Source organism: Cyprinus carpio, chromosome B19, assembly GCF_018340385.1.
Source record: "Cyprinus carpio isolate SPL01 chromosome B19, ASM1834038v1, whole genome shotgun sequence".
NCBI classification, from domain to species: domain Eukaryota; kingdom Metazoa; phylum Chordata; class Actinopteri; order Cypriniformes; family Cyprinidae; genus Cyprinus; species Cyprinus carpio.
Genome location: NC_056615.1, coordinates 1,304,561 through 1,316,600, shown reverse-complemented (window position 1 = coordinate 1,316,600; position 12,040 = coordinate 1,304,561). Strand labels below are relative to the sequence as shown.

General features: G+C 35.0%; 1 protein-coding gene across 1 annotated transcript; it reads right to left on the bottom strand.

Annotated features, from left to right (window-relative positions):
- Nucleotides 1–1,317: 1,317 nt before the first annotated feature.
- Nucleotides 1,318–8,959, bottom strand: LOC122140742 (7-methylguanosine phosphate-specific 5'-nucleotidase-like). Its single transcript, XM_042745546.1, has 5 exons — nucleotides 8,778–8,959; nucleotides 7,445–7,543; nucleotides 3,277–3,346; nucleotides 2,728–2,774; nucleotides 1,318–2,280 (listed from the first exon to the last, which is right to left on the bottom strand). Exons 1-5 carry the CDS (start codon nucleotides 8,778–8,780, stop codon nucleotides 2,191–2,193), a joined length of 309 nt encoding a protein of 102 aa, XP_042601480.1. The 5' UTR covers nucleotides 8,781–8,959; the 3' UTR covers nucleotides 1,318–2,190.
- Nucleotides 8,960–12,040: the final 3,081 nt, after the last annotated feature.

Below are 12,040 nucleotides of genomic sequence, written 5' to 3'. Positions count from 1 at the left end.
TAGAAAATCAAAGCTCTATAAGACCCGCGGGATTGCTTGTAATAACGATGTAAATGCAAAAGAAAACGCATGAGAGCAAACTGTTTCTGTCAGTATTCGTCAGTGGTTTAATTGAATTGTTTGTGATAGCCTACTTTTAATGTAAGAAAACGTAGGCTTATATGCTGTGTTTAAATGTGTTTGTGTTTAAATTGCATCGGCCCCCCCCCCCGCGTAAACATAAAACAATGTCTGCATTTGTGATCGGAGAAACGACAAACAACAAGCTCTACTCTACACCAGCAGTTCTGAATTCCAGTCCTTGCGCCCCCCAGCTCTGTATATTTTGCACGTCTCTCTTTGTTAACACACCAGATTTAGATAATCAGCTTGTTAGAAGTGACCTCTATGCATGAACTGTGTTCCCATTGACTTGGTCCCTACACAGTGTTCATTGCTTCCTTCTCCCTGAGCAGGGGAAATCTGTTGAAGTTTACCTCACTTCGGAACATTCATTCATGGATTTGCGCTGCGCAATGTCTTCACACATGGACAAGTGTGACATCATATACCTCTGTTAATAATTAGAATTTAAATTCAACTCACCTCCACAACACAACAAACCACTAATAAAACAAAAAAAACTTCTTCAAAAAAGAATCAATCACGGAATATAATATCCTATGACCACCACTCAGCACACCACACTACTTAATAAAAAAAACAAACTTCTGAAGCAATAAGAGAGAGACATCAAATTGTACAGAGCAGGGGGCGCAAGAACTGGAATTGAGAACCGCTGCTCTACACTGCTCAAAACTCACGTTTGAATCATTAGTGGCAAATCCTTTACGTATGTAAACGTTCTTACAGACTGTGAGTCAGAAGCATTGTAGTCTTCTCTCCCAGGACAGGAAACAGTCCTAATAAAATGTGCTGCACACATCTGAATATTTGGGTTGATCTGTTCTGGGAACAGTGTTGTAAATGCTACTTAACCACCGATTTCTAGTCTTGTATTTTTTCAGAAGGCCAAACAAAGTATTTTTCACTTTCACAACGAAAAACAGCGTCTCCACCACATGTTGCTGGTGGCAACAGCGAGAATCAAAGGTTACGCCTTCTTTCTTTGCGTGAACATTTGGCCGGCATTATTCAAATCTTCCCACATCGTGACGTAGACATGTGAAGGCGTGTTTAAACGAGGTGTTTTAGGAGGGCATGGACGAGTCTTCACTTTTATAAAGAATATCTTTTTGGGTTTTGAGACTTCAGTCTTTGCAACTTTACAGATCTTCTTTATGCACCAAGAGCTTGTAACACTCACTAAAGAGAAAGGAAAAATTAAAATCGCATCATATGACCCCTTTAAGTAGGTTAAGGAAATTTGGCATGACAACTAAAATCCTCAGCAACTTTTACAGATGTACAATTGAATGTGTGATCACTAGTTGAATCACTGTGTGGTATGAAGCTGCACTGTTCAAGAAAGGAAAGCTCTCCAGCATGTAATAAAAACGGCACAGTTAATTTGTAGAGAAGCTTTCCCATCCCTTCAGGATATTTACTGCACCAGGGTCATCAGGAGGGCCCACAACATCATCAGGGACAATATACAAAAGTCTCTTCACACTTCTGCCAACTGAGAAATGGTGTACAGTAGGAGTATGAAATCAGGGACAAAAAGACTTACAAACCATGACTCCTAAACAACCCTTCAAATATTATCTCACCTCCCATTAAAAAAAACTGTTACCTTGTTCATTGCACAGTGTATATTTGTATTTGCATATTTTTTTGTACACGTGTATTTTTGTATATTTTATGAAAGGGAGCCTTGCAAGAATTTCATTGTGTGGTTTTAACCATGGTGTGTTTGGTTCCCTCTAGTGTTTTTATTGGTAACTAGCGTTATATATTTTTTTATAGCTAACATTATACATTTCAGTAAGTGGTCTGTATCTTTCAACACCCCTTCTGATGTTCATTCATGTTGATTTCAGCTCTGATCATCGGCTGTTTTAAACAATCGGTTGATGGTGCAAATAACTGCTTTTATCAGCTGAAAGCGATTATTGTCCGATATTTTGGCACATTCCTACATACACCTTCAACCTGTATAACAAATAATGGTCAAACTTGGACCCTCATAGGCTCACCTTCTGTTCGCTGTTGAGAGATAAGTTGTGCAATGAGTAGATGTACTGTATCTCACCATTCAACCATGAGTGGTAACTTCTCTTCCACTGAGCGTGTGGAATCGATCTCTATAGGGTAGTAAGTGTCCAGAAGATTCTTTAGCTGCAGAAACACAATCCTCACAAATTTCAAGACTGTCCTGGTCATCAAAAAGAAATTTATGCAGTGCTAAATTAAGGTAAGATATGTCTGTAAAACCTGCACACAGAATAAATAATCAGTGTTTGTGATAAAACAGCATTTAAGACAATTAGGGATTGCATGAAACTTCTGCTTCAGAAAAGAAATGAACAGAAATAAAACAGACAAGGTAACAGAAGTATGATCTGTAATTTTCACAAAAGCCCTGGAACTGACGAATAAACAGGGATATTTTGGTACAGGTAACAAAAATATAACACACTTTGTTTATTTACTCAAAGTGGTTGGAAATCTGTGAATTTCACATCAAACACATAACAGTGCAACATCTAAAGTTGCACAGAGAGTTGTGAGTGAAAACTAATGTAAGCTTAAAATATTCATTAGGTAAAACATTTGCTTTCTCACCTTGGCTTTGCAGTCTTCACTGATCAGTTTGCTGTTGTCCAGAATATCTGAAAGCATACAATTTATTACTAATTTTAACAACACAAGAGAAATCCACAGAAGATAAACTCTTTTAACACAGATTAATTTTCTGTAGGTTATTTACAGCTTTCAGTGTTCAACAGCATTCATTTAGGTTAGATTTACATATTTATGTTAAAAGAGAAAGCTCGTTAAATTCTTACAACCTTAATCTAGCATTCTGTGCTTAATTTTAGTCATAGGGACCTGCAAAAGTACACGTTTGCAAAATCAACTAAACAAAAACCTCTGACCAAAGACAACTCTCTGAATGTCTATGGATGTAAAGATTTCAAATGAATGAATTTAAAGATGCAGCATTACACAGATAGTTGTACTGCATGTGCAAACAGTCGAACAGCTAAACACTCAGCATGCTGTCAAAACACACACACACAAAAAAACCTTAAACCTCACTAACTGGCTAATTGATTGGTGGACAACTAGCTCAGCAAAACTAAAGGCAATATTAGTAATTGTTGTACTTACTATGGGATGTAGGGCAGCGTTTGCCATTGCAGGCGAACCTGGTGAGAGTCATATCAAAATCTGAGATTACCTACAACATAAACAACAAAAATCCATCAAATACCCAACTCATTACATGAGAACATCCAAGCCTTATATTCAAAAGAAATCACACAAAACTCGTAGTTTGAATTAAATTCATATTCATAAATAAGAAAAACAAAAAACATTATTACATTAGAGTGATAGTTTGATTTGCATAGATTAAAAAGCTTAATCTAGCTCACGACAGTTTATTATAACACTATAAGGTGTTTTAAGAGAGCTAAAGTTTTGAATAAAATGTCTTCTCTTACAATTATCTTGTTCCACATGACTTACAACAGAAGTTGTAAGGCAGAATGATGTTAATTAAACAGTTAATTAAATGGTGAATGAGAATGTCTCACTTTGTGTGCCAAATATATTAATTTGTGTTATAAAAAATTATTGTATACCAACTGAAATAGTACAATTGATTTATTTATCAGTTAGAATATGTGTAACTCAATATTGAGTTGTGAGTGTGGACCGATAACAGTGAACTTACAGTTGTGGCCAAAAATTGGCCCCCTTGGAAAATATGATCAAAAAAGGCTGTGAAAATTAATCTGCATTGTTAATCCTTTTGATCTTTTATTTAAAAAAATCTAAAAAATGTATCCTTTCATTGGATAATAGGAATTTAAAATGGGGGGAAATATCATTATGAAATAAATGTTTTTCTCTAATACACACTGGCCACAATTAATGGCCCCCTTTATTCAATACTTTTTGAAACCTTTATTTGCCAGTTTAACAGCTCTAAATGTTCTCCTATAATGCCTGATGAGGTTAGAGACCACCTGACAAGAGATCAGAGACCATTCCTTCATCCAGAATCACTCCAGACCCTTCATATTCCCAGCTTCTCCTCTTCAGTTCACTCCTCTCAGTAGCCATAGGGTTCAGGTCAGAGGACTGGAATGGCTATAACAGAAGCTTGGTTTTGTGTTCAGTGACCCATTTCTGTGTTGTTTTTGAGGTTTGTGTTTGGGTTATTGTACGGTTGGAAGATCCAAACATGGCCCATTATAAGATACAGAGTCAGTCACTTACTGATTTTTTATCTGTTGATATTTGATAGAATCAAAGATGCATGTGTGTCTAAACAAGATGTCCAGGACCTCCAGCAGAAATATAGGCCCACAACATCAAAAATACAGCAGTATATTTCATAGTACCCCATGTGTACATTTTTTCTCTGTGTTCACCAAACCCATCTTGAGTGTTTGCTGCTAAAAAGCTCATTCTTTAGTTTCATCTGATCATAGAAGCCATTCCCATGTGAAGTTCCAGTCTTGGCTGATAACTGAATATGCTTTAGTTTGTTTTTGAATGAGCTAGGATAATTTTTCTTCTAACCCTCAAATAACATGCTGTCTGACATTTTTTTTAAAGGTTTGCTGAACCAGAGACTCGACTATTTTCTGCAATTCTCCAGCTGTGGTCCTTGGAGAGTCTTTAGCTACTCAAACTCTCCTTATCACCGCACATTAGGACGATATACTGTAGACACACATCCTCTTCCAGGCAGATTTGTAACATTTTCTGTTGATTGGAAATTCTTAATTATTGCCCTGATGGTGGAAATGGGAATCTTCACTGCTCTAGCTCTTTTCTTAAAGCCACTTCACCAATTTGTGAAGCTCAATTATCTTTTGCTGCACATCAGAAATATATTCTTTGGTTTTTCTTATTGTGATGGATGATTAAGGGAATTTGGGCTTTGTTTTCCCTCTTTATATTTCTGTGAAACAGGAAGCCAGAGCTGGATGACTTCGTGTTTATAATCATGCTGGAGTGCTCAAAATTGTGAATATGAATGGGAATATACTTCAGAGATATTTTACTCATAAGAATTTATAGGGGTGCCAATAATTGTGACCAACGAGTATTTGAGAAAAACATTCATTTCATAATGACATTTCCCCTCTGTTTTAAATTCTTATTATCCAATGAAACGATACATTTTTGTGAATTTTTTAAATAAAAGACCAAAAGGACTAACAATGCAGATGAATTTTCACAGCCTTTTTTGATCACATTTACCAAGGGGGCCAATAATTTTTGCCACGACTGTAGGTGTACAATATCAATCCAATTGCAGTTGACAGTGAAACCTGCGCTAAAATGTTGCAATGCCAAAATATTGCACTCAATTAAAACTTCAAATGTTACAAATAAGTTACAATATTAATGTTGTAATACTGGTAGCACTAACCTAAAAATTTGATGATATATGTTACATAAAAGTAAAAATTTTGAAATACGTTGATGAGTATAATTTTTCTGTCTTTTATCTCAGTATTTCTGTCAGTGTTGTATAAGTTTTAATGCATAATAGTAACCCTAGAATGTGACCAAACAGTTTAAAATAGCTGAGCTAAGATATATAACAATTTTTATGACTTTTGATGTTAATTCAGTACACACATTACCCAACCATAAAACACAAGTTTTCACAAACTTTTCCAAAATAAAAAAAAAATAAAAAATTGGGATTAAACGGGTTAATCGATTATCAAAATAATCATTTGTTGCAGACTAGTCCATGGCCACTCACCACAGATTCTGACTGAACTTCAGCAATTCTGCAAGGAAGAATAGCCAAATATTCCCCAATCTAGAAGCTTAAAGCTAGTACAGCTAGTAAGGGACTTAGAGAACAGCCAGAACAGCTTGAATTCACTGAAAGAACACAAATGTCTCAGTAGGGCTGCACGATTATGACAAAAATCATAATTGTCGATTATTCCCTTGAAATTGTACGATTATCACAATATACATTGATTGATGTTTATACCATTTGTTTGATGCAACTGCATGCTGTATTTTTATATGTAAATAAGCTGAAAACATTTATAATAAATGCATTTAGGATGCTGTTTTTCATACAAATACCATAGAAACCATAAAGTTACACTTTGCCATGGTAGTGAGGTTTTTCCTTTGGTTATCATGATCTAATTGTGTGATATCATAGGATCAGTTTTAATCAATGTACAGTCAAAACACAGCCAATATTAAAATTTTACCAATTTTACCAATTTTTTACAGACGTAACTGTTTTTGTTAATGAACATAAATGTACATTTGCATCGTGCCATCAGAGTCAAGCAACACAAACCTGTTTTATGATTTAAAACAATATCACTCACTGGAGCATGCAGAAACTAGGAAATTCATTTCTTTATTATTAATTTGACTTTACTTAAATGTATACATGCATATTTTGATGTAGAAAAATATTTTATTATTATAAATGTTTAGGATCTGTACCTCAAATGTTCAACCTGTTTGGCAAGTGTTTACTGTTTATCATGTTTTGACAAAAAAAAAAAAAAAAAAAAAGTTTAAAGTAGTTTAAAACCACACTTAACTGTCTGGTTTCCACAACTTTAAAAAAAATCTGCCTTTATCTTGAAAGATCTGACATTTATCATCATAATTATCTATATCAACTGAATTCTTTTAGCCATATCCTATGCACTTTACTATCATTTGCATTTGTATGTGCAAACAATTCATTAGCATAATTTCAATAATATCTATCATTATTTGTTTCTGTTCTTTTTTATTAGTGATTCCATATTTTGATGAATACTGATGAATATTTGAAAATTAATATTTAATTTGTCATACTGTCATCTAGTGGTTATTTAATTCATGCAGTGTGCAATCCAGAGGACATGGGTTCATATTTGGTCCATCATTTTTTTTTCTGAGACACTGTTCGCCTGTAAGCAATATAGTGCTCTTAGTTTTCACTTCAAGTACACTTTTATTCAACAAAGCTTGGAAATTAATGTAGAAAGATTTTATAAAGAGAAATGCCTTCAAATTATATCTCATTTGTGATCCACTGTTGTGTAAACTGTGTTTATGTATGCTTTTAAGTATTTATGCAAAAGGAAGGAAAATGGAAAAAAAATAACTTCCTTTAAATTAAAAGAAAGAACAGCTATGCCTTGATGCATTTATTGGAGACCCATTTCCAAAGTTATCTTTGCAAAAAAAAAAAAAAAAAAAAACAAAAATTCCTTGAGGCTTTTTTCAAATCTGAGGTGTGAATGACAAGTGCTCAAACAGGCTTGACAGAAATAATTACCTGAAGTGTGCTAGCTCCAGCATTTCTCATGGATGTTAATATCTGCTCCACCCTCTTGGGGTCCCTCATGCTCACTGAACTGTTTGATAACACAGGAATCTGAGAGAAAAACAAAACAAACAAAACACACATCAAGCCATCTATGAATGTTTTACTGTGTTTCTACCAGTATACAGTACAGAGTCGAGACGTTTTATTGTTGTTAATGGACAAAAGAAATTTGCAGGTTTTGCTTTCTACAACGGATTTTAGGTAAATATCATTTTGTTTTCAGTCAAAATGATAAAATATCCTGTTGCTATTTCAGTGTGATGTCACCCAGCTCAGTTCAGTTTTCTTCAAATAGTGTCTGAACGATCAAGTCAGCAAATCTGGCAGAAATGAAGTGTACCCAAACAGACCTTTTTGCAAACCTTTTTGTCAAATTAGATCAAGAGCATGATTTATTTTCAAATTTGGCATAATTAGTTGTGATTTTAAACGGGAAAAAATAAATAAAAAAAATAACCCCTGACATCTGATTGGCCACCCACCCTAATAATTGATATGCTACTATTTGATGTACTTTGTTTAATTGTAATGAAAGAAGCATTTATTTTAGCCTTGAACTCAAGGAAGCGACACGTCTGCTGTTCCGCATCACGCCACACATTCATTTTCTTACGGAGTAAAAAACACTGCAGAGCACAGAGGACACATACAGTGAATTAAGAGAATTTCAACAATTTCAAACGATAAACAAACAAGGATTTCAAACGATAAATACAGTTCTGGACCTCTTTATTGGTGTGACGGTTCACATGCGCTCCCGCATTGCCTCAGTTCAAGCAAAGCAGGAGTGCATTATATAATTAGCATGAAATAAACATCGAGTGCACATTTTAAAAGATACACTACAAATTAATGCATGGCAGCATCTCATGTAATCGCTCAATGAGTGCTTCAATCGCAGCTATAAAACAGTCATAGGATTTCTTCACACACTGGTTTTCTGTCATGCTCTCTATCGTCAGACACAGATCACTCAGTAATATTTCACTGGGATCGTGCACTAAACTAGTGAAACGGGTCTAGCGACGCCCCTGTTTGTTCATAAATGCTACATTAGTAACAGATTCAGTGAAACACTTCAGGTGGTTACATCCTCGCAACTTTCTGATATTCTCTTGAAGAAGGCTTTCGTTAACACAGGCAAAGCAAAGCAGCACGACTGCTGTAAATGATGTTAGTAGTGTAATTAATGACTGAGCGGGTTCTGTTATAAAGTGTCAAATATTCGTGACTGATAAAAACTGCAAACTGTAATTGTGTCAGTAATGCTGTGATAACTTACCATGTTAATACCCGAAGTGCTTTTGATTATAAATTAAAAAAGATCATATAAAACGTAATCTCCTTAAATTACTAAAACAACACTATTTTACGTTTCCGCGCTGCTCTTTCTTCTTCTTCTTCGTCTTCTTCTTCTTCTTTGGCTGCTTAACGGCGGAAGCGGGCTAACTTAGCGCACTACCGCCACCCTCCATATAAATTGTGCCTAATCATCACTATGGCTTACATCTTTGGAAATAATGTAGCCTGCAAGCTACCAAAAAAAATAAAATAATAATAATAATAATAATTAAAAAAAAAGAAAGAAAGAAGGGAAAAAAAATCCTATATTCTATCGGCGTGCTTTAAAAAATCAAACATATATTTTATTACTCTATGATCGGAAGCCTTTGACAAAATATCTCTAACGATAAAACTTTCCCCACTGTCCCCTATTTTCCTAAAACCCTTTCTCTATTAAATTTCCTACACATCATAAAGACATGTTCCACTGTTTCTGGCACATTACAAATTTCTTCTTCTTCGACGTTTAATGGCGGTTGACAAACCAGCTTTGATTTATATTCCGCCACCTTCTGGGATGGAGTGTGAGGCGTTGATATCAGAAGTCAAACAGAAAAAAAAAAAAATTATTAATACCACCTACCCTACCTTTCTATATTTTCTTATATAACTGTGTTGCTTTCAAAAAAAAAAAAAAAAAAAAAAAAAAACAAGCGCCTCATATCCTTTGAAAGAACTGTTAAGTATATTCGGCAAAGTTAAAGAATTTATGCCAACAGAAATTAAATCGTTTTTTAATTGAATTCATATTAATTAATTCATAATTTATATTAATTCCAGTTAGATTTTTGTGTTATATAGGCAACTGACAGATGAATAAATAAGCTTTCCATTGATGTATGGTTTGTTAAGATAGGACAATATTTGGCTGAGATACAACTACTGAAAATCTGGAAACTGAGGGTGCAAAAAAAAACAAACAAACATCTAAATATTGAGAAAATCGCCTTTAAAGTTGTCCAAATGAAGTTCTTAGCAATGAATATTACTAAAAAAATATAAATATAATATTAACAAAATTTACTAAATATCTTCATGGAACATGATCTTTACTTAATATCCTGATGATTTTTGGCATCAAAGAAAAATGGATAATTTTGGCCCATATAATGTATTATTGGCTATTGCTACAAATATACCTGTGCTGCTTATGACTGCTTTTGTGCTGCAGTGTATTATTGTTTTTTAAATCCATAAAGGGAGATGACAATCTGGTGGCTCTAGAACTGAAATGCTTTTTATCTGCTTTCTTGTTCACCAATCACGTGCCCATTACACACTTACATCATGACGTATTATACTTAAATATATTACCCCCCCCCCCCCCCCCACCCTCCCACCCTTAAATAAACAGTTATCTAAACATTCAATAATGGATTAACCAACATAAGCATTATTCCTTAACCATATCAACAAACGTTTACTCTGATGTATTTTATTTAGTACTATTCTAGTACATCTTTAAATCTCAGAGGAACTTTATCCTCCCTTCCTGATCTTGTGATGATGTTTGGCTTGCTCTGTTTGTCAGTCAGTTCTTCTCGACATGCTTGCTTTATCACAGAAGGTAAGTCTAGACTCATTTCTCTCTGCAGTGCTGCAGTTGTGTCAGGCTCAGTGTCGAAGTCATCTTGATCACTTGCTGATGGAACATTTTGTCCTCTTGTTTTTAACAGGTGCTTTCTGTTTCTTCTGTAGATCTTTCCATCTGAGGTGTGAAGAATGTATGATCTTAGTGAATCATGTTTCTTCAGAACCGTTGCAGAACTCCAGATTTGTCCTTGCTGTTCACTCTGTGATATTTATGGCAACTGTCTGGTGTTTTCGTCATAATAAATTTTTTGCTTTGAATGTCTCGGTTAATTTTTTTTTTCTTGAATTCTTCCACTTTCTTTGGGAGTCAGCAATTTAGTAGAAATTGGCAGTTTGGTTTTCAACCTTCTTCCCATGAGAAGTTGTGGCGAGGACATTCGGATGCCATCTAGTGGAGTATTGAGATATTCCAGCAACGCAACATGTTGATCTCCATTCTCACTAGCGAGACTTCTTAAGCATTCTCTTGATGGCATGAATTGTTCTTTCTGCATGTCTGTTTGACTGAGGATATCCTGGAATAGTCCTCCAAGTCCGCTGCATTCTCAAAACTCTGGCACTTTGATAATACCTAGAATATCAAAATCAACTGTGTGCGGCAGATCCTTTTTCTATTTAGCGCCTAAACTCTGGAATAACCTACCTAACATTGTTCGGGAGGCAGGCACACTCTTGCAGTTTAAATCTAGATTAAAGACCCATTTCTTTAACCTTGCTCACACATAACACACTAATACGATTCTAATATCCAAATCCGTTAAATTAATTAATTAGGACTTGCATTAATTAGGTCAACCAGAACTGGGAACACTTCCCATAACACCCGATGTACTTGCTACATCATTAGAAGAATGGCATCTACGCTCATATTAGTCTGTTTCTCTCTTATTCCGAGGTCACCATAGCCACCAGATCCAGTCTGTATCCAAGTCAGAGGGTCACTGCAGTCACCCGGATCCAGTATGTATCCAGCCCAGATGGTGGATCAGCACCTAGAGAGGACCTCTACAGCCTAGTGAACCTAGTGAACCAAACTGAGAGACCATTTTGAAGGCTCAGGAAACCTTTGCAGGTGTTTTGAGTTGATTCGCTGATTGGCATGTCACCATATTCTAATTTGTTGAGACTGGTGGGTTTTTGTCAAATGTGAGCCAAAATCATCACAATTAAAAGAACCAAAGACTTAAACGACGTCAGTCTGTGTGCATTAAATTTATTTAATACACAAGTTTTACAATTTGAGTTGAATTACTGAAATAAATGAACTTTTCCAGGACATTCTAATTTATTGAGATGCACCTGAATATTAATTTACACAGTGGCTGTTATAATGTGTTTCATAACAGATTTATTTAAACATACATTAAATAATTAGAACAGGTAAGACAAGTAAAATATAATGAGTATACAGCGTAATACATAGTCTAACATTTCGCAAAATGCTCTTCTCTAGACTTTCTCTAGTGAAATAAGGATCTGAACAGGTAAACAGGTAAATGAAATGCCATGTGACATTTTGTGTTGACGTCTTTCTGCAGTTGAAACACTGATTGAGAGATTACATGAGGCATGAGATGTTCATTCATGTTTATTTCACTTGTAGATCTC